Source organism: Dipodomys merriami, unplaced genomic scaffold, assembly GCF_024711535.1.
Source record: "Dipodomys merriami isolate MVZ:Mamm:240054 unplaced genomic scaffold, mDipMer1.0.p SCAF_7, whole genome shotgun sequence".
Taxonomy (NCBI): Eukaryota; Metazoa; Chordata; class Mammalia; order Rodentia; family Heteromyidae; genus Dipodomys; species Dipodomys merriami.
The window spans coordinates 54,037,757-54,061,421 of NW_027206290.1; the positions used below are offsets into that span (position 1 = coordinate 54,037,757).

The 23,665-nt window shown below is 40.0% G+C and overlaps 1 protein-coding gene across 4 annotated transcripts in view; it reads right to left on the reverse strand.

Moving 5' to 3' along the window:
- The window catches only part of Cfap61 (cilia and flagella associated protein 61), a 236,683-nt gene that overhangs the window by 122,602 nt on the left and 90,416 nt on the right, over positions 1 to 23,665 (reverse strand). For all 4 annotated transcript variants that reach the window (XR_011368711.1, XM_070006664.1, XM_070006665.1 and 1 more), the window contains exons 16-17: positions 22,934 to 23,140; positions 19,383 to 19,517 (exon numbers count right to left, since the gene is read on the reverse strand). Coding sequence is in view for 3 of the 4 variants with exons in the window: in XM_070006664.1 (XP_069862765.1) it covers positions 19,383 to 19,517; positions 22,934 to 23,140 (342 nt within the window). In the remaining variant the exon portion in view is untranslated. The remainder of the gene's footprint in view (positions 1 to 19,382; positions 19,518 to 22,933; positions 23,141 to 23,665) is intronic.

Below are 23,665 nucleotides of genomic sequence, written 5' to 3' on the forward strand. Positions count from 1 at the left end.
GCTCACTAGATGATCTACCCACCAAACCTCCATGAAAGTCTCTGATCTCTGGGCTTAGCATTTCTAGTAAATGAAATAATTTCTAATCCCTCTTGCTTCTCTTAAGGTTGACCTAAAATAGGTCTTTTCTGTTATTTTCTTTATAGGAATATAGGCAAGGTGTTGTTGACCTAATAGGATCTGATTATCATCTCTCTTCTGATTTTTCCAGAAGTCTGAACTCAGTAGTCAACATCCTAGGTTTCAGTTTGGTAAAGTGGAATTTTCGCATGCGCAGCTCCGTGAGGGCTGATATGTGTAATTTAATGCTGGTAACTACGATAGTCTAACTTGGTAGAAAAGGCAAGAGTGTAGGTGGAGTGATTCTGAGGCTGCTGGGATAACCTTTCAGTATTTTGAAATTCTATCTTCAGACTTTTAGCACATGATGCATTGGCACACACCTGTGCTCCCTTAATGACAGTAAGCCTAAGGTGAGTGGAGGTTCAGGCAAGCATCCAGTAGAAAGAGAAACCCTATCCTAAAAATTGCCAGTGAAAAATAGGCCTGGAAGTGTGGCTCAGTGGTATTACATTAGCCTAGCCAAGTGTGAGATCCTGAGTTCATATCCCAGTATCACCAGAAACAAACCAAACCCATTAACATGGAGCTTAATTCAACAGATTCACGCATCTACCATGTGCTAAGCACTAGGCTAAGTGCTGAGGTAGGCATAGTTTCTGCTTTGAAGGAATTCTCACTTGATGAGAACAAGTAGACCAAAAAAAAAAAAAAAAAAAAAAAGGAGTACGTATTTTAAAAATGCAGTACATATGATGAATTCAGTGTATTGTGAAGCTATTTACTGTGTAACAAATGAACCTAAATGTAGTGGATTATAGGAATAAGCTCATTTTGGTCATAGTTCTTATGTCATGCTAAGCAAGGCAGTTTCTGGATTTTGCCAGGAAGCTGTGGAGTCACTGAGGCTGCTCTAAAATGGCTGGGAAAGTCAGCTCAGCTGGATTTAGAAGGGCTAGAACATTCTAAACGAGACCAAAAAAAAAAAAATAAACCAAGGCGAAGGTTTGGAGTGACACCTTGTATTGAGTGACAGGTCAATCTCTATAGATGGTTTGCAGACAATGTCCGGGGAGCAGATTTGAATGAAGGAGGAGGAATGGTGGTTCATAGGCAGTGGAGGAAGCAGCTATCGAAGGGGACACAAGGGATGGAGTCAAAGGTTAGGACAGAAGAGGGGAGGGATGGCTGATGACTAGCTGAGTCCAAGGAGCCACATCCCATTAGCCAATATAGTACTAGGTAACTATTCCCCCAGGGAGTAACCTCTTTTGGCTCAGGTCAGATAAGTGGTTCTGTGTACTACTGGTTTAAGCTTCCTGTTAATTTTAGGACAATGTAGTAATGGATGAAAACTCACTTTTCTGAGAACTTCTGTCCCAGTGAGTACTGTTTCAAGGCACAACTTGGCTCCTCGATATTTTCAACACACTTTACATGTCAAGTATGCAAGCTGACATGTGTGACTCAATTCTTAACGTCTAATGTGTGCCTCTGTGCACATGGTTTGGTTTTCAATCAGCTTCAGTCATTCTGTTGACATACAATTGTATCTTTGATTCACTCTAAAGAAATTAGACATATCTCTTTCATCTCAATGCAAACAATGGTTTGTATTCTCTTTCACATGACTTTAAAATTCTGTGCACCAAAGGACTCACTCTAGCTATTGTAAAAGCAGTGCACAATGAATGTTTTGAAAGAATAAGCCTTTCTGAAAATTCCTACAGAGTATGCTAAGACTACAAACAAAGTTCAAAGGAATTTGGACAGAATCAATGGAACTGCCTCTTGGTTCAAGTGAGGGACTTGGGAGGGAGGAATAAAACAAATCCACCTTCTTTTTAAATTGAAATGAAAAGAGCTTGGCAGACAGCTAAGCAGAACTCTCAACAAGAAGGCGGCTGAAATACAATAAATGGGAGTGGCCACTGCTGAACAGAGTTAGGGATACAGTTTCGTACAATGTGTGAGACTGATCTTAGTCATTCAGATATTTCACATCCAATCAGAGAAAATAAAAGTCTTAGTCCTGCTGTGAATTCTTATGAAACCAGGAGCCCCTAAATGAAAGAATTTGCTTCAGAAAAATCGCCACTCTTTTCTTTGAATCAATGCCTGATGATTTTTGACAGCACTTAAAAAGCACCACGTCCATACTCTTCATGGAAACTTTCCCAAAATAGAACTTACCATGTCTGAAGTTAAATAAACAAACACATAATACAAGCAAACAGCCATAACAATACTGCTGTAACTGATTAGCACAAAAGGATTCCTGAGGTCTAGATGTCCTGACCTGAGCAGGATTGCTAAGCTGGGGGGTTAGGGTAACCCTCATGTAACAGCAGCTGTGACTTTCAGGGAGTCTGAGAATCCAGATGCAAAACCAAGAGTCCTCAGGAAAATGTCTTTTGCTCATTCTGTATATATTCAAACACAAACTATTTTACAAAAAAAAAAACCAACAACAAACCAAACAAAAACAAAAACCTCCCCTAAAATCTCTCTGGCATGGGATAAAAGTAAGTAAGCATATTGCGTGGTAATTAACACCTGTTCACCGCTGACATCACGCTCTGGTGTAAAGATAGGTCACATACTTTTAATTTCTCACACGCATGTCAGTGGTAAACAGTCCCAGCATTCGTGTTAATGATACCATCTGCCACTTCCCATAACTGTGTAGCATTTGGCTTCCAAACAAGATGTAATGTCAGCAACACATGAAACCCACTGACATTTACAGTAAGGAAATTTATTATCAGTCATCAGTTTGGTATAAATGTGTTTGCATGACTGCTGGGGCTATAAAATCGTCACCTTTGCCAGGCAAGCAAAGGTGCAATAAATAATGGATTTTAAGCCATGCATGTACTACCAAATCATTAAACATTTATCACACAGGCACAATAGCATCTTAAGCAACAGTTACCACTTGAAAAATTAATGCCACTTTTGAGGGTTAAAGGAAAACCATTTAGTCAAAGCTTTAATGATTTTTTTGTGTGGTTCAGTATAGAACATCAGGATTTTTTTCATTTGTTTATTTTAGTTGAGCATGACTATATATATATATATATATATATATATATATATATATATATATATATATATATATACACACACACATATACATATATATATATATATATACAGAAAGAGAAACATACATATGTAATTAGATCTTTTATAATAAAAATTTCTCTTGAGGAACAATCACTGAGTTCTTTTGTTACCAAAACACTGAACATTGTGACTGTAATGTTTTGTGAGAAAAATGATCATTAAAACCTTTTCAAATCCAAAAATGGCAAAAGAAAGGATCTTCAAGAATCAAATGGTACTCTTTCCTTTACAATCCTTAATGGATTAGTCAGTTATGGTTGTAATTAAATAATTTTAATTTTGGATTAAGAAAACAAATGTAAAGTCAAAACCAACAAAATCCCCTGAGAAAACTAGGCACATTGTCCCCAGTCTTATTCCTTTAAAATACTCTTCTATAGCATGGCAGTAATTTTCTTCTATATGCTTGTTCATGGGCATCCATTGCTTTAACAAAGAAAATCTAAGGAAATAATTAAAAATACAGATAGGTGGAAGATGGCTTCAGACTCTCGGGAGGATTAAGCAAAGAATAATAATGTTTGATTCAAAGGAACAAAGAGAAACCTTGCTGGGAACTGATTACTTACTTGCTTGCTGGGCATGGGGCAGTGGAGGTGGAGGAGTCAGTGGCTACCCTTTGGGAAGCTAATCAGAAGCAAAGCTAGGATGAGACCATGACCCTTAAGGGACTGTCACAAGATTCCAAGAGGAAGATGGATCCTCAAGACAACACAATTTCAAGATTAAAAAAAACTGCCACCTAGCAAAAGGGAAGAGTGAACCCTATTATGAGTGTGTAGTATTTTCTGGGGGTGGACTAGATAGGTGATAGGCAGTATATACACAGATGATGACAGATGGTAGATGATACATAGGGGGTGAGAGAGAAGGAAGAGGAAGAGAATATGAATGTTCTGTGTAGAAATCAGGAAGTAATTATATAAGATTTCCATCCAAGTTTCTAACAGAAGTTTAATTCTATGCCAGTGTGTCAGTGAACACTAATTCCTTGGTTAGAGTTACTGCTTTAAGAAGCCTTTGTAGTGTATACAATTCATGGGGGTCTCTCTGTCTCTGTCTCAACTACTTTTTCACCTGCCAAGCACAGATTTGAGAGACGCAAGACCTCTGTTGGGAGTGAGATTATCTTCCAAACACAGCAGAAGGTTTGATGTAAGTCCTGCACTGAAGAAGTATCAAGAATTCTTGCTTTGGGTTGGAGGCATGTCTTAGTGGAAGAGTGCTGGTCAATGAGCAAAAGCATCAGGTACAGAGTTTGAGTCCTAGTCTTGGACTTACACACACACACACACACACACACACACACACACACACACACACACACACACACAATTCCTACCTTTAACCAGATGTCAGTGGGGCTCATGCCTGTAATCCTAGCTACTCAGGAGGCTGAGAACTGAGGACTGTAGTTCAAAGTCAGCCTGGGCAGGAGAGTGAGACTTTTATCTTCAATTAACCACCAAAATAAAGCTAGAAGTAGAGCTGTGGCTCAAGTGGTAAAGCATGAGCCTTGAGCAAAAACTAAGTTTAAGACCCAAGACCAATACCGAAAGAAAGAAAGAAAGAAAGAAAGAAAGAAAGAAAGAAAGAAAGAAAGAAAGAAAGAAAAGAAAGAAAGAAAGAAAGAAAGAAAGAAAGAAAGAAAGAAAGAAAGAAAGAAAGAAAGAAAGAGAGAAGGAAGGAAGGAAGGAAGGAAGGGAAAGAAAAGAAAGAATCTTTGCCTTAATCTCTAATAGTGACTTTCCTCTAAACAGGTCTGGGGAATTGCCTTCCTTTTCTAAGTGTGTCTTGTCAACCTGCATTTGCAAGAATGGCTTCCCTTGGTAGTTGGAGAGAGATTCAATGGGGAGTATCCATCCTTTGGAGAACTAAGTTTAGGGATTGACAGCAGGGTTTGGGAGTTAGTGATGGAGATCATTGTGATCCCACTCCACCCTGCCCCAGGGATACATACCTACACACTTACAGGGTAATGGGTGACCACTGCCCTGAACGGCTGTCCTAAGCAGGGGGGAGGCCAGTTTGACCAAGAGGAAACACATGGCCTGAGTTCCATCTATGTGCCCACAAGTCTCCATGATATAAGGATATACTTCAAGGATTATGTGGACATGAACCCAACCCACTGGGACTTCCTCCTACTTTAAAATAACATAGATTGCTTGAGCCTTGATGTTAAAACAAAAGCATTAAGTATGGGAATTTTTTCTTATGAACAAATATTCTCTGAAAGGGCTACACACTCAACCTGCCCTCACACCTGTCATTAATTAAAGTTATCCTACAGTTCTCAATATATACATTTCATCTTTTTGAAATAACTGTAAAGGTTCTCCCATAGGGAGAGAATCAATGCATGACACAAAGGATTTGCTCATTTCTTTCAAGGTTATGTTAGCTCCTGGAATACTTTTAAATCCTTCTACATGTGGGGTAGGGGAGAGAGAGTTAGTGGGAGGGAGAGGGAAGAGCAAGGGGGAGGAGGGAGAGGGAGAGAGAGAGAGAGAGAAATAAAAACAGGAACACACATACTGACAAAAACAGCTCTCCTGAAGGATATGAAAGGAAAAAAGAACAGTTAACAATGAAGGGAGAGTGACAAAAAGCCATTCAACAGATGCTTGTCATTTTTACTCTTCAGTGTGGATCAGTTTTTCTTGTTAATTATATCACCTATTCTTCCCTTATATTGATAATTACATAATTACACGAAACAGATGGGTAACAGAATGCACCCAGATGGCAGGAACGTAAACAGGCTTACAAATTGCTTATTCTTGAGCATATTAAAAAGAATTATTCAATAATACATAGATTTCTATACTCTACACATCTGTCATGTAGAGGCTTCAAAATGGCAGTTACATTGTCATTTTTTTTCTTCAATAGAAACAATATCCTCCCTAGGAATTCCTGGGAAGCCAACTGCTGTGGAGGTAAAATATTTAACCTTTTCCAAACATCTGGGCACCCGAAATTCTAAACAATCTGGGTCCGCAGGTTCCTCTTTGCTTTTTAAAATGGAAACTGTAGCTTCAAGGAGAAGTTAAAAATCATACATAGCTTAGAGCAAACTTGGGAATTCTGCTTTAAGAACATACTGGAAACATTTTCATTGCATCTGATGGGTCCTTGCATGAAATTCTTTGGAAATAGTCACGAAATAAAAGTCAAAAGCATTAACGTGACATTTGTGGATGTGTAGAAGTGTGCCTGTGTGAGCAGCTGGCTTCAGAGGAGTGTGCAGAAAGAAGCAGATCTGCTCCTTCCTCCTAGCCATCCGCAGTCCCACCCAGACCCATAGAATTGGGTCTTACCCTAAATGATCCTTAGCAGAGGACTGTTTTATTTTTTGCTGTTATTTTGAGATAGGATGTCACTAACCCTAGGCTGGTCTCTAACTCATGATCCTCCTGTTTCAGCCTTTTAGGTGCGGGAATTGCAGGTATGAACCACCATGCCCAGCACAGCAGAGTGTTTTGCCTGCCTCTGAGTTCCTTTGCTTCTCTGGGCATTCTTTTTGATGTAGCTGCTACCCCTGACATGGTGTCTCCTTGTCTGGCTCTTTACTGCCTGCTTCCCACCACTGGAATGCAAGCACAGGTGACATGATTTCTTATAGCTAGTGGACACCATGGTAGGGGAGGGGGGGATCAACCATCCTGAGAGCTCAAAAGGCCATGATGAGCAAGGCCAGTGACTACTAAGTGAGCTGATGAGGTACCCTGTACTGGTGAGGTGTGTTGACCACCCAAAGGCATAAGCTTCCACGTAGGTCCTTCCTGTAGGGCTATCTCAAGGTGCAAACAAAAGTGTTAAAGCCCACAGAATAAAAATGCTGGTAGGCTGTCCCCAGCATTGGGAATCTCTGAAGAAAGCACTCACTCACCATTCAGAGTCCAGCCCACAGAGCAGGGACTGTCCTGGGACAGAGGGGCTGAGAACAGACTGGCTGTTCCTACATGTCCTGGCTGGCTCTATTTTCAGAAGACCTGGAAATATGGCTAATTAAGAGGAAGAAAATAAAACCGTTGAACAACGGCTAAGTAAGTGGAAAGCACATGGAGAGGAAGAGAAGGGCCTCCCGCCCTCCTCCGCTGGCTTCAGGCTTCCTGTGTGAAGTGGGCCTCAGCAGCAGTGTAGGATTCTGACCTTTGGGATGAAATTGAGTTTCCCCTATTGCATATGATCAAATTGGGACCCTTTATGAACTTAAGGCCATGTGTTGTGATTTGAAGTAACCTACACAACTTATCTACCTAAAATTGACCAGAAATGTCCCTGGATTTGCCTCATCTGAGTACAGGAACAAACCTAGCCAACACTGTACATATTCGCAGAGTAGTGAAATGCCTTCGTGGTGGTCATAGTCACAAGCCCTGCTGGCTGGCTGAATGTTCACAAGTTTTCCCAAACCTACCCTCAACCTCAGTTTCCCTCACTGGAGACAGAGAAAAATGCAACACAAACAAGATACTGCACTAAAGTCTGTCCTAAGTGATGGGGGCAGCTGGTCAATGCAAAACAGCATGGCCACATCTCAATATGTAAAGATATCCATAACATTATGAAGGGAAAGGTGAGCTTCAAAGCACCAGGGCTCTACATTTTATTGAATATATGTGGGATTGTTCACTGAAAATGATCTAGAAGTAAAACTACCAAGACATTAACAAAGGTAATCTATAGTCAGCAGGATTGAAGGTTCCACAGATTTTTTTTCACTATTTTTTTTCCTTTTTTTCTTTTTCCTACCATAAATACAAACTGCTTTTGTCAGGACAAATTTATTTTTAATCTGGGGGAAAAAGAAGCAACATCTCTAGTCAGCACCTGCAGCTCTAATTGTCCCCTCTGCTGTTTTATTGCCTGAGCTACTTTAAAATGCACAAAGCCAAGGCCTTTCCTCCCTGAAGGCAGAATGTGAAGAAGCCACTTGGCCTCCAATGCCACTTCCTGGCCAGGAGCACAGCTCAGCCTGGGAGCCTTGCTCCACTGTAGGCCTTTCAGGGCTCTGTGGCAGGCAGCTGATATGTCTGGAGGCACTTCTGGACCTTGGTAGCATTCATTACCTTGCTCTTCAGGGAACTTCTTACTGGACTGTGGCAAGAATTCAATCAACATCCAGGAAAACCTTGGGCATTTTCTGTTTCTGTTAGGTGGCTTGGCAACTCTTTTTAAGCATAATACCATTACCAAAGATGCACTACAATAAAGGGTATGCCAGTGGCTAGAAAAGAAAAATAGAAAGTCCTGTCTTGTTCTTGTGTTTGGAAAGACATTTTTCTCTTCTCTTTTCTTTCTCTCTCTTTCCCCCCTCCCTCCCTCTCTTTTGTGTTTGTTGTAGAGCTTGAACTCAGGGCTCAGGCACTGTCCCTGAGCTTTGTTGATCAAGGCTAGTGCTCTACCACTTTGAGCCACAGCTCTGCTTCCATTTTTTGGATGGTTAATTAGAGATGAGAGTCTCAAGGTCTTCCTTGCCTGGGCTGGCTTCAAACCACAATTCTCAGACCTCAGCTTCCTGAGTAGCTGGGATTACAGGTGTGAGCCACCAGCACCAGGCTTGGAAGGACAATGTCTTTGATGTCACCCCTTAATATCTGTGCAGAATTACAAAAGGCTGATGAGTCAGGATGAACAGGCAAATAAAAGCAGGAGACATTTCATTTTCGCAACATTTGTGTTTTCAAAAGTACTAAAGCTTGCATAGAAGTCTAGTCTCAATGTGTGGATGGACGCTCTACTGTTGAAAAAAAAAAGAAGGGTCATGGAACATGTATCAATAGCCTTGAGTTGGCTGGAATGGGATGCAAAATCTAATCCAACAATGAGAGAATGTGAAAATGAAAACCGAAATTAGATAATTTATGCACACCCCAATATAAATTAAAATATACATTCACACAAAAAATATGTGAAGTTTCAAAGCAATATTATTCATAATAGCCAAACACTGGGAATAACTCAAATGTCCATCAACTGGTAACTGATAAAGTATAATATATCCATTCAACAGAATGTTCAGCAATAAAAAGAAATAAAATATAGATAAATGCTGCAACATGAATGAATTTGGAGACATGGTGAACCAAAGAAGATGTTCACACCAAGTAACTAAAAACAATGCTAAGGAAAAAGAGCAACACTGTACCTATCATAATACCTGATTTTGGAGTATATTACAGAGCCAAAGTAACAAAAACATCATGAAACTGGCACTAAAATGGACACATTAAACCAATGGAATACAATAAACCCACACAGCTACTATGGATTTGATAAAACATTATATATGTGTGTATATATATATATATATATATATATATATATTGTGTGTGTGTGTGTGTGTGTGTGTGTGTGTGTGTGTGTGTGTGTGTGTGTGTGTGTGTGTGTGTGTGTGTGTGTGTGTGTGTGTGTGTGTGTGTGTGTGTGTGTGTGTGTGTGTGTGTGTGTGTGTAGGTCCTAGGGCTTGAACTCAGGGTTTGGGCACTGTCCCTAAGCTTTTGTGTTCAAAGCTAGTACTCTACCACTTTGAGCCACATTGCCATTTCCTGCTTCTTGGTGGTTAATCAGAGATAAGAGTCTCATAAACTTTCCTGCCTGGGCTGGCTTTGAACCTCTATCCTCAGATCCTGCTTTGTGAGTAGCTAGGAATATAGACATGAGTCACCAATATTCCAGTTTTGATACTTCATAAATGGCTTTGGCAAGACTGGATATCCAGCCTTGTCTCTCACTTAAAAAATAATTCAAAATAGATAAAGAAAATCTAAGTGTAGGGCCTGAAACTGAAATTATTAGAGGAAAATACGGGAAAAATGCTCAAAAATGTAGGCATAGGTAACACCTTGTATGAATAAGACTCTGAATGCTCAGGAAATAGCATCAAGAATTGAGAAAAATAGGCTTACATCAAATTGATGTAAGCTTCTGTTGAAATCTGATGAAAGCTTCTGTTCAGTCAAATGAACAATGAAAAAACAAAGAGATAACTTACAGATTGGGAGAAAAATCTTTGATACTTAATTATCTGGCAGGAGAATAATATCTAGAATATATAAAGAACTCAAAAAATAAATAAACACCAAAAGAACAAATATTCCAATCAGTAAGTAAGTAAATGAGTTGTAAAGTTCTCAAAAGAAGTACAAATGCCTAATACAATAAAATGTTTAACATCTTTGGCCATTAGGAAAATGCAAGTCTAAACTACAATGGGCTTCCACCTCGCTCCAAATCAGAATTGCTGCCATCAAGAAAACAAAAACCAAACGTTAGTGAGTGTTAGGTTTTTAAGAAGAGGCAGCCGAGTAAGAGCAGCACCACGCACGTGGTATTCAGGTAAGGGGTAGGTTTATTCATCATTCCGGCTGGCACCAGGCCATGTTGACAGTCCAGGCATCAGGGAAAAGACCTGGGAAAGAGAGCATCTGGCCCTGGGCTATGCTATATCTAGGTAGGTGCGGGGAAGGAGGTGGGGGAGGGGAAGTGTGGCCACATTGAATCCAGATGTGACCTCTTCCAGGTGTGCCAGTTGCCTAGGTACTGGGCAGAGATTTTCCTGTGAGGAGGGTGGAGTCTGCGCGCCATCCAGAAGTGGACCTTACAGTGAGGATACAGTATATAGGGGAGAAGGGGAAGAAGTATTTTTATATACTGCTAATGGAAATGGAAATTAGGGCTGCCACTATGGAGACAGGATGGGGGCTCCTAATAAAACTCAAAGTAGAACTACCATATAATCCTGCTATGCCACCTTGGGTATATACCCAATAGAATTCAATCAGTAAATGCATACAACAGAGATACCCACATACCCAATCTTATTGAAGCATTATTCACAGTAGCCAATCTGTGGAATCAGCCTAAGGGCCTGTTAACAGATGAATGGACAAAGAAAATCTGGCATATACACACAATAGAATATTACTCAGCTATAAAGGACAAAATCATATTAGATCATCACATTTAGGAAAATAAGCCAGATCAGAAAAACAAATATCATATTTTTTCTCATATCCTAAATCTAAACCACACACACACACATACACACACACACACACAAGCAAAAAACATAGACAGTTCTACCACAGATTATTTGAGAAGAGGAAGGGGATCAGCAGGCAAGGGCAAAAAGAGGCTAAGGGAGTGGTGGATATGATAAAGGTACATTATAATACTGAGAATGTCATAATAAAATCCACTGTTTTATAAAATCCATTATTTTGTTAATTAATGAACAATAATTAAAAACAAATGGAAAAATAAAAAAGATGTGGATGGCAAGATAATATAGCATCTTATATGTAATATCTAGAATAGGCAAATTCATAGAGACAAAAAGATGAATGATTGCATAAGACCTGGGGGGAAAAGGGAGATGGAAAATGTTCTAAAATTGTACAGTGGTCATGTTTTCATAACTGACATTCTTATAACACTAAAAGTTATTACACTGTACACTTGACATGAGTGACTTGTATGGGTATATATGATTTATATCATAATAAAGCTACAGAGAGGGAAGAATTTATCCTAAAGTGTTTGCTCTAGAAAACAAGACTAAAGATGTGACACTGATTTGTGATAACACTGAGATATTAACTTCCTTCTCCTGGCAATTTAAAGGTATCATTCTGCCATCTCATCATGGCTCATCTTCTGAACTACATCTAGTATTTGTCAATCATGCCACTAGTTTATATTCTCTCACCTTCCATGTATTGTTGCCCCCTCCCCAATAAACCTTTTGTTATTCATGAAGGGCATTGCCTGAATTCTTTCTGAGAACACTGCTAGACCACATACTGCATGTTATCTCCATACAGGATCATAACTGTTTTTCCTCTTTTTCCAGCAGATGCCACATAATTTTGAAAGGTTTCTAACAACATACCGATACAAACAGAGAGAGAACTGTAGATAACCTGGATCTGCTGTTGTACAGAAACGGACCCAGGCTTACCAATTGGGACCTAGTTGTCTGCTCCTTCCCAGTCTCATCCAGCCAGATCAGGCTGGTGCAGCTTGATGTTCTGTCTAAAGGAAAATTCAAACTGCCCTGGGGGAAAGTCATCTGTGGGTTACCTTTTAATGAAGTAGCTGATAACAAAGATGTAGGAGAGTCATAGAAATAGAGCTATCTTCCATTTCTGTGTATTTGTTTCCTATGGCACTTTAGTTCTTAGGTAAGAAAGCCTATATTTAGTGGTTAAAAGAGTAATCTGGGCCGGGCGCCAGTGGCTCTTGCCTGTAATCCTAGCTACTCAGGAGGCTGAGATCTGAGGATCATGGTTCAAAGCCAGCCCAGGCAGTAAAGTCCATGAGACTCTTATCTCCAAGAAAAACCACTAGAAAAACCGAAGTAGCACTGTGGCTCAAGCGGTAGTTTGCTTGCCTTGAGCTGAAGAGGGCAGGGACAGTGCCCAAGCCCAGAGTTCAAGCCCCACAACTGACAAAAAAAAAAAAAAAGAGTAATCTGGGTAATATCCAGAGCAATTTGGATATTAGCTTTTGAACAAGTCATTTATTCTTTAGGTGTGAAGAAGATGTCAATAGACATAACTATTTACAAGTGTTGGTGTATCAATTACATGAGATCATTCATGGGAATCCTTAGCAGGAGCTCAACACACAGCAATAACAGTAGCAAAATTATAAAGTTTATAATATTATAAAGTTTCTAAGACAGAATGATTATGATAACAATGAGAATAAACCACTGATTTACTAGATGTTCTGATGTGTGCATCTATCTATCTATCTATCTATCTATCTATCTATCTATCTATCTATCTATCTATCTATCTATCTATCATATGAAGCTAGGTAGTAGTCAAACAACCAATAAGCATAGAACTTATTATATGTAGGGAGGGAGGGAGCCAGTGAAGGAATTTATGCAAATTATCCTAAGAATCTAACAGACAATGATTCACTATGAATAGAAAGAAATGTATTTCCTACAACAGGTCAAACATGTACGAATGGTTGAGAAGTGGCTTCAAAAGTCATATTTCACTCCTGGTGGTAACTTAAACTGGGTTAATTTCAAGAAAATATTATTAAGATCATGTTAAAAATGATCAGGCAAGCCGGGTGCTGGTGGCTCACTCCTATAATCCTAGCTACTTAGGAGGATGAGGACCACGGTTCAAAGCCAGCCCGGGCAGGAAAGTCCATGAAACTCTTATCTCCAATAAACCACTAGAAAACCAGAAGTGGCGCTGTGGCTCAAGCGGTAGAGTGCTCGCCTTGAGCTGAAGAGCGCAGGAACAGTGCCCAAGCCCAGAGTTCAAGCCCCACGACCGACCAAAAAAATAAAAAATAAATAAAAATAAAAAATAATCAGGCAGATGGGGATGGGGGAGAGAGAGAGAGAGACCAGGAGAGAGTGAGAGAAGGGGTGACATTATCCAAAAAGATATGTACTGTATTTATCTGACATGTAACTGTGCACCACCTTTGTAATGACAATTTTTTAAAGTATGTAAAAAATGATCAGGCATCATATATGATTATCTATATAGTATATGATGCTAAAAATATAACTTGCATTTTCAGAAATTTTTTCTTGAGTGGATGCTAAAGAGTTGATTTTAAACACACACACACACACACACACACACACACACACACACACACACACATCAGGCACAGATATAATACAGGGAAGTCTAACTGTCAGTGAAAGTTACCAAGTTTAAGGAAGGGGCTGGGAAACAGGCTGGAGAAAATCTAGCAGGTGCAAAGGAATAATGCAATTTCCTAAGGGCAGCAGATGCCCAAGTGAAACAGTACCCACTAACAGTCCATCAGATGGTAATTATAGCTGGACAGGGAGAACAGACTAGATGAAAAGGGACAATTCAAATGGTTACTGAATGCCAGTGACTGACATCTTCCTGAGAGATCACATACCAGGAAAGGGCAGGCCAGCATTTAGCTTGAGAAGAGAGGTTAAATAAACTGTCTTGTTTTTTTCTTTGTAGAAGGACAAAAGTAAAATGTAGAAAAAACCAAAAAGGATTCATTAGTAGAGATTTCCAGACTATCGCTAATAAACAACCAGGAAAAGAAAAACAATAGGATCAGATTGTTCACTCTGAAAATATGATTTCTTGGGGGGGGGAAAGAAGAGGGGGTTGATGGATAGATAATAGATAGATAGATAGATAGATAGATAGATAGATAGATAGATAGATAGATAGGAATTCATACTTCAATACTAGGAATACTATATACCAAGATGAACTAAAGTGATTGGTAGACCTTGGGAAGCTTCCATTGATCATGAAATAGGGTAGAGGTTGTTAAATTCAAGGCAGACTTTTCTGAGTTTAATGCAATAAACAATGGTTATTCAAATACCCACTCCTGGAAAGGAAGTAGTACCTCAGACAAAAAATACAAACACATTCCCTCCCCCAGGAGTTTTACAAAACTATTGAATCCCAGGTTCTCACTCTTGGGACCAGTGCAAGCTGCCCCCCTCTGTTATACTGAAAGTAGACTGGCAGCTCTCAAGGGCAGGGACAGTATCACAGTCCACTCTGAGTGGCAGCAGGCAGGACAGAAAGCTCACTTACACACCCAGCCATCTCCAAGGCAAGCGTAGGACAACAACTTGCTCCACATTCTTTACTCAGTATGGCTACTCAATTCACTCAGCCAAAGTCAGTGTGCTTTTGATCATACGAATACAGGGGATTGATAATAATTCATTTAATTAAAAATTTCCACAATAATTCAGAATGTAAAAGCAGTCCAAGACTGTATTGAGAGAGAATGTTTCAGACGTATCACGTAGATTATGGTGTTTATTAAGAAAAGGCCCTTCTCTCTTATCCATGAATTCATACTGGTTGGCTATGGAGACATTATTATAAATCTTTGGGGCTTCTATAATGTGTAACAAGGATCACTTGCATTTTCTGGCATCTTTCGTAGGACTTACTAGAGGGTGGGTTGGTAATTACTAGACACTATAGGGAAGGTGTTGGGCAGGGACACCTATCATCCGAACTAGGCAGAAGTAAGGAGTGACTTAGGTAGCCTCTGGACGGAGGGCATATTGCCCTGCCATGCAGTGATGAATTTCAATCACCGCTGCCTAGTGCCAGATTCAAATTGGCAACCCACTGAGATGAAACGCTTTCTATCCCATTACTCATGCCTGGAGTGATCTGCTCTCTTGAAGATTGGCTTTCTAGGTGAAATAGAGGTCATTCTAAGATGTTTTAAGTAGTATAAATGATATGAAAGGTGAGTGGCCAGAGAGAAACATTGCAGCTGTGGCAGGGGGGCTGATGGTCACTCCACAGGGTGGGAGGGTGTGAAACTCACAGGTAAAGAGGAATTCAGCTAGAAATAATGATTGGTCAGCCTCACTTGGTTCAACTGGTGCAATACTACTGCTCTGCTTAGAGAGTGATGTACTTGGGGGAACATAGAAATTCTCCCCAAAGCATCCTATTTGTCTCAACTTGTCTCAGATAATTGCTCTAAAACATTACAGTCATCTAAAATGTTTGAGAGAAAATAATTTTAAATAATACAACTCACCACCAATAATACAACTTTGGAGCAATCAGTCTCATTCCATGTGAATTATAGATTAATAATCTTTTGATAGGAGTATTAATATTTCTAAAACTTTATTTTTTGGTAGTGCTGGGAATTGAAACCAGGGCCTTATGAATGTTAGACAAATAGTATACCCATAAGCTTCAGCCTTATCCTAAATACTATGCATTACATCTTATAACCTCCTCTCTCTGTGTGTATGGGTGTGTGTGTTATTGGGTTTGAACTCAGGGCCTCTCACATTTTCTAGGCTAGAATTATACTGCTGAGCCATACCTCCAGCTTATCTTGTGCCATTGTTTTTGGTCCTGGGGTTTTAGTTTTTGTTGTTGTTGGTTGTGGGGCTTGAATTCAGGGCCCAGGCTCTGTCCCTGATCTTTTTCACTCAAGGCTAGTACCCTATCACTTTGAGCCACAGCTGCACTTCCAGTTTTCTGGTGGTTAATTGGAGATAAGAGTCTCACATAAGCCCAGGGCCGGTGGCTCACGCCAGTTATCCTAGGTACTCAGGAGGCTGAGATCTGAGCATCACAGTTCAAAGCCAGCCTGGCAAGAAAGGCTGTGAGTCTCTTATCTCCAATAAACCACTAGAAAAGTAGAAGTGGTGCTGTGGCTCAAGTGGTAGAGCACTAGCTTTGAGCTGAAGAGCTCAGGGATAGTGCCCAGGTCCAGATTTCAAGCCCCATGACAGACAAGCAGAAAAGGTCAAAAGCTATATACATATGACTATGTAAGATGATGCTAAGCAAAATGAACCCCAAGATAGGGACACAAGAGGTTTTATCTTTCTTGCTGTTGTTTTTAATATACTCATAGTGTACTATGTGATTTTTTTGTTTCTTTGTATGTTCTTTCCCCACAGTATAACCCCTGTTTTCACTGTATTTGATGTCAGTGCCCCGCATCTTGTATATACATTTTTCTAATTTGGGGAGGGGAAGGGAAATAACAAAATGCCAAAACAAGGATACAGGTTGACCCATTGTAACAATGAGATGTACAAGATACTATGTTCAAAACAAACTTTACAACTTGGGGGGGAGGGGGGGAATTTGGGGACGTGGTGAGGGAAGGGATGGTAGGAGAAAAACAAAGGAGTGGGTCACAATGCTGTATAGGACATGGACTCATTACCTTACTCATGTAACTGTAATCCCTGTGTACATTATCTTTACAATAAAAAATATATTTTTTAAAAAAGTGTCTCACGTACTTTCCTGCCTGGGTTGGCTTTGAACCACTATTCTTAGATCTTAGCCACCTGAGTAGCTAGGATTACAGGTGTGAGACACTGGTTCCCAGTGAGCTGTTTATTTTCGAGATGGTATGGCTTCCTTCCTAGGTGTGCACCTGGAACTTCATCTGCCTATTTTAGGCTTCCTGACATAGCTAGAATGATAGTTGTTTTCTACCAAGTCCTGATTGTTCCACTGATTTGGGAGTCCCTCAGGTTTTTCTGCCAAGCTTAGCCTGGAACTTTGATTCTCCCACACTTAAGTTCCCAAGTAGCTAGGATTTCAAATATGCACCACCAGTATCCAGCTTTTTGTTGTTGTTGTTTTAATTCAGTTAGGGGATCAAATTCAAGCTCTCCTGAATGCTAAGAATGAATTATATCACCAAATAACATCACTAACCCCTTACTAGACCCTAAACTTTACTAACATCTTATCTCAATATAGAATATGTAAGTGACAGTAAAAGTATTCTTAAAATGGCAGAGTTTAGTGGTACAATAAATACTATAGCAATAGGCAAACATCAACTATCCGACTATTCAGTGGTGGTATTCATCTTTCTGGTCCCTAGGTTTAAACAATTCAACTTTCTTATACCTTAACATACATCCGGGACCTGGGAAGCCAGGGAGACACAGCATACTCAGATGACCAGAGAAAAAGGTTATTAAATGTAAGCAATGATTTCAAATCATACCAACCTGAAAGTAATGTTAGGAGCCCTTTTAATGAAACAAAATGTTTTCTCTGGTTTTCTCCCCAGCTGGAGCTCAAGCTCATCTCAAAGTAGTCTAAATTGGGAAATGTCCAAGGGCAGAGAAAACATGTCCTTGGTCATGTGACAGCTCTGTTTGCCTCCCCTCCAGCTCCAGCATCCCACCACACATGCTACCACAGGACTGGCTAAAGAAACAGAATCCAGGGATATCCACTAATGCACAGGGTTGTTTTTTTTTTTTTTAATCTCAGCAATGGCTACAAAAGGGAGTGTCCCTCATCTTTACCTGTCTGATACAGAAGCTGCAAAGCAGTGAACCTGGTGAATCCATGTCCCTTTTCCACTTAGTTCCTTACTTTGGGATCAGTGTGATCCCAGAGAGGCTGTGTTTTAGTGATGGATAGAAGGTACAATTGTCCTCTCTCAATCTTCCTTTCCCCCCAGAACTATCTCTGCACCAATCTTGTGAGTATGACTCACACATGGGGAAAGACCCATCATCCCAGGAAGATGGAAAAACCCTGCTTTATATACTTCTCCTTATCTTTGTATCAGCTTTTCCATTTTCCATACTAAAAGAGGTAGGAGACAAAGGAATTGCTGTTTGCTTTCAGCCTCTACTCAAATAACTTGATGATTTGTTGGAAAGTAAGTACAAATTCATCTTGCCATTTTACCGATGTAAATGCAGGATTTGAAGCAGTCTCAGCTTCAGGAAAGGGTTGCCTCTCAGGTGGCTATAAGGGCAGTGGACCCCACAGCCACAGGGGAATCAAGAGCAGGGCATGAGACTGTGCCCTGGCTGCAAGCTGAGGCGCTGAGGCAGTGTCTGAGCACCATACTCAGCTCTGATGAGCAGCAACTCAGCTTCATGTGTTGTGTTTAAACTTCTCATTCTCTCACGCAAAGGGCAAATCTCAGCCCTCTGAGGAATTTTTAAAAATTCATTTGAACAAAAGTGCACAAGACCTCTACAACTTGATATGATGATGTCTTCCAGTTAAGGTACTGAAAATGGCTGTGTGCATGCCTATCTGTACATTTCCATCTAGGTTCTATTCCAGTCCCTCTTCTAGTTCTGGTTTTAATAAATAAAAATAAATAGCAAATAAATAAAAACTTCTGCCACCCCAGGGAAGTCAATATGTTAGTTGCCCTGACTTTCCACAAAGGAGTTAAAAAGTCTGCTCAAGACCCACGTATCTCCAATGTAACGTTGCTCTGGAAGCTGACTGCCCTAATGGGGAAAAGACCATTTATTTCCTCGAAAGCACTCCACTGCAGAGGATGCTTCCTCGAAAACATCCACTGATAGAAGATATCTGCCTATGAGGAAGGGGAAAGACAAATATATGTGAAAGGGTATGTCTGGGTCATTTGTTCGGGGACCCAGCAGCATGTGGGGTGTGCCTGCCTGCATTGCCCTTGGTGGGATCCTGTGGCTACTGTTTTAGGCTTATGGAAATAACCACTTGAGGGAAAGGGCTGCAGGGGAGCCTTCACGGGGCACAGCCTGTAAGGGTATGAGTGCCAGGTTCCCTGTAATTAAGAAGCAGCCTGCTCCTGCAAAGACAGTGCTGCCACCCCATCTGCCAAGCCTGCGGGAGCTGGCACCGAGCCTCCCAGCCTGCCGCCCTGCTACCCACCAGATCCTTGGAGACCGACTTTGATGGAGCGTTTATGCCAAGCTTTTCCAGAGGATAGACAATCTGTCGTCGTGGTCGCACGGGAACCAAGTAATGAAGGGCAGATGTCAGCGAGTGGGCGTAGGGGTTCTGGAACTGAAAGACAGCAATCTATATTTTAGGGGAGAGAATGTCAAAGAGGCGCAGCACAGATGTCTGCGTGCAGCTTTACAAATACAAAACTCTTAACTGGGCCAAGTCGGAGAGGGGGAAAAAAAAATCAGCAAATAAACAAACATACTCTTCGAGCAGAGGAATGAATTGTAGATAATGCCTGACACTAATGAAGATAATTACGAGAGTAATTACATTACTATCTCTGTGGGAATGACAGATAAACAAGTGGTTTGGTTTATGGGATTTTTTCAGTACAAGTATTTTCCCCAAGAGGATATTCTTCTCCATAGTGGTCATGAATCAGCTTGATTTGACCCCATTAAGCTCTGTTATCTGCGTCCTGTTAACCTTTGTGTGTTTGGCACAACATGCTTTAAGAAGACACATAGATAAAAATGCCATATGAGGACAACTTAGCACTGATGGGAAAATCCTCCTGCTTGTCAAAGTCATTCAGGCTGACTTCAACTGGATCATTGTTAATTTTTTTTAAAAAAGCATTCCAAAATCAAAAGATAAAACTGGAGAGTGAGGGGGGGAGTAAATATCATTTTAACTTCCATTACTACTAAATTATGCACTAGATTATGCTTATTGAAATGACCTGTGGTAAATCAGGTTTTCTAAAACTTGTCAGAAAAGGTCAAATATGGTTGTTCTTAGTTTTCTCATGTTTATGAAATCTTATGAAATTTTGGTGAAACTAACCCAGGAAATAGATACCATTTCAGTAATCCAAACTGTTAATGATACATTTATCAAACTTAAATTAGAAAGGCAAGAAAGTAAAGCCAAACTGTTGATGTATTGTAATAAATAAGATGGTTTACATATGACTTACTTCTCTGTTCTAAAAATAGACCCAGATATTTCTAAAAGGTCTCTAGAATCCCTCACTGTTGAACTTCATACCTCAACTTTAAAAACTGAACAACAGAAGCCAGAAATCCCTAGCCAAAGCTCAATTTTTCTACCTATAAAGTGCTCTCAGTGCATACATATCTGCAGTGGGTGTGGAGCAAACAACCCTCATGATGTATTCTAAGAAACTCAGCCTCACCACAACTCCCTCAACTAGGGATTTATGGCAGAATTTGGGAAATCTTACCCAAATTATTTGAAACTGCTTCTTATGCTTTTTTGACATGTGTATGTGCAAATCAACTGGAAGCAGAGACCGAGGAAATCTGTTTCCAAATCTATTTCCATAGCCAACATACAATGACGTATAATGTGCTCCTAAGTCTACATTAACTGGTAAATAGATGAGAGTTCAATAAAATACCCAAGGTATTCTTATTATGGATGTAAATGGACTTTCTCTGACTCAGTACACCCAGGCAGCCTCTTGAATAAAATCTCAGAATATCACATTTTGATGGTCACACAATTGCCACTGGGTCAAGTGTAACATAAAAGGAAATTGTTCAGGTCCAGGGTTTTCCAGCAAAATTGTTAACTTCACTAAATTCAAATCTGGGGCAATCCCATTGCTATCAAGCTACATTCTGATAGAAATGTAGACCCAGAGATTACATGTCACTAGAAATCTTCCTGTGTTTTTTCTTCTTCCTTCCTTATCTCCACTGTCCTTCTCTGACAAGCTTTTGTTTAATAATATAAACTGGTATAATTATTGTTATGTAGATGTGTGAACACTTTTGGCTGTTTAACAAGTAAGAACGTCTTAAAGACTACTTTATTCCCTTGTGATCATTGAGAAGAAATATGACCATGTCAGGTGCACTAGGCAGCTTGAGGTCAGGAATGAAACCTACTGGGACGACGACACAGTTCAGTAGTTGAAGCTCATTGCCCCCTCAAGTCCACATGAAGTGGAGGACAGTTGATGCCAGAGACTACAAAATTGACGTGCAAAAAGCAATGCCTTGGAATCTGGCTTGAATAGGTGCTTGCCTGTTGAACAACCAGGGCATAGTATGTGAGTGTGTGTGTGTGTGTGTGTGTGTGTGTGTGTGTGTGTGTGTGTGTGTGTGTGTGGCTTCTAGGCATTGAGGATGCAGCTCTGAACAAGAACAGATGTTTGCCTTTTACCATGACATGCATATCTTCCTGGTAAAACACATGCTCTTGGCTTGTAAAGAGCATTGCAGCAGGGCAAGAGGATATGTGCTTGTTTCTGTGTATACAAATGCAAAGTATACACACATTTAATGTGTGTTATTCTAATGGTATTAGTCTACATGAGTACAAGGGTTATATAGAATTATATAGCTAGTTATTATATAGGGTTTCATCAATTCATGCATCTGTATGTCTATTTATAGAGGTGTTTATATTTCATTTGGAGTTAATTTTTTATTGTCATAATAAAGGTGAGGTACAGAAGATTACAGTTAGATAAGTAAGATAGAGTCTATTTCTGGCCAGGCGCTAGTGGCTCATACCTGTAATCCTAGCTACTCAGGAGGCTGAAATCTGAGGATCATGGTTCAAAGCCAGCCCAGGCAGGAAAGTCTGTGAAAATCTTATCTCTAATAAACCACCAGAAAACCAGAAGTGGTGCTGTAGCTCAAGTGACAGAGCGCTAGCCTTGAGCTGAAGAGCTGAGGGACAGTGCTCAGGCCCAGAGTTCAAGCCCCATGACCAACCAAAAAAAAAAAAAAAAGAGTCTATTTCTTTTTGGAAAATGTCATCCCTTCCCTCACTGCACTTGGAATTATCATTATTATTATTATTATTATTTTGGTGGTGGTGGTGCTTGAACTCAGGGTTAAGGTGCTGTCCTTGAGCTCTTTTTTTTATTGTGAAAATACCATACAGAGGAGTTACAATTACATGGACAAGATAATGAGTACATTTCTTTTCAAGCACTGTTGCCTTCTCCTTTGTTTCCCACTTTGGCCACAGCTCTACTTCCTATTTTCCTATTTTCTGGTGGTTAATTGGAGGTAAGAGTCTCAAAGACTTTCCTGCCCTGGATGGCTTTGAACTGCCATCCTTAGATCTCAGCCTCCTGAGTAGCTAGGATTACAGGCATGAGCTAGGATTACAAGTGCCACATCCATTTGGAATTCTTGAAGGGACATGAGAGTATCATTTTGGCATTGCAGTAATACATCAGAGCAAATAATTTTATTTCCATGTCTTTTGGAACATTTTTTTGCATCATTTTCAGTCTATTTCCTATATTCATAGAAAAGCCAACAAATTGTTTTACTAACTATATTTGGCTGTGACTGCTTCAGAAATTCAAAACCCTACTGGGCTTTCACATAGTGTGAGAAAATGGCCCAAACTCAATATGACCATTGGAAATTCAGATCTATTCTATAATCAAAACCCATCTACAAGAATGAATGAAAAGTGACACACACAGCAATAAAACTGAACACACGGAGGTCATGGGGAAATGAGTGACAACAATCTCTTACCTTGCTTTCCCTAGTCTGTGGGTAAATAGGGTAGTAGAGACAAGACTTATAGTCCAAGCGAAGAATCTCCTTCAGAAAAAACTTTGTGTAGTGCCGGAAAATAGGGTTCAGCGCAAAATGAAACAAGTGCCCATGTTCTTCTCGCTGGTGGTGGCTGAAGTAGATAAAATCTTCAATGTTGTAATGAGATCGTATATATTCTATATCCTAGAGAAAAGGCAGGGAAGGGTGTTTTGAATAAACTAAAAGTCACTTTAGTGTTAGGTGTTAGTGGCTCACACCTGTAATCTTTACTACTCAGGAGGCTGAGATCTGAGGATCATAGTTGGAAACCAGCCTGGGCAGAAAAGTCTATGAGACTCTAATTAACCATCAAAAAGCTCATGAGGCAGAATATCAGCCTTCAGCAAAAAAAGTGAAGCAGTAGCACTCAGACTCCAAGTGCAAGCTCCAGTACCAGCACAAAAGAAAACAAAACAAAAAGAAAAGTCACTTTAGGAACAATAGTAAGAGACACAGTTTCCTCTCCCATTATTTATCTCCTTGTCTTCATTGTTAATACTTCCTACAATGTTGTCAGAAACCTTGTATTCATATACTGTTTTGTACAACTTCTTTGTACAACTACTTAAAGATAATAAAAAAATTTTAAATTATGCTTCCTGAAAGATCCTTGTTCTGATATCTTGTATTTGCAAGATGGCTATACAAAGCCATGATGGTCTATCAACA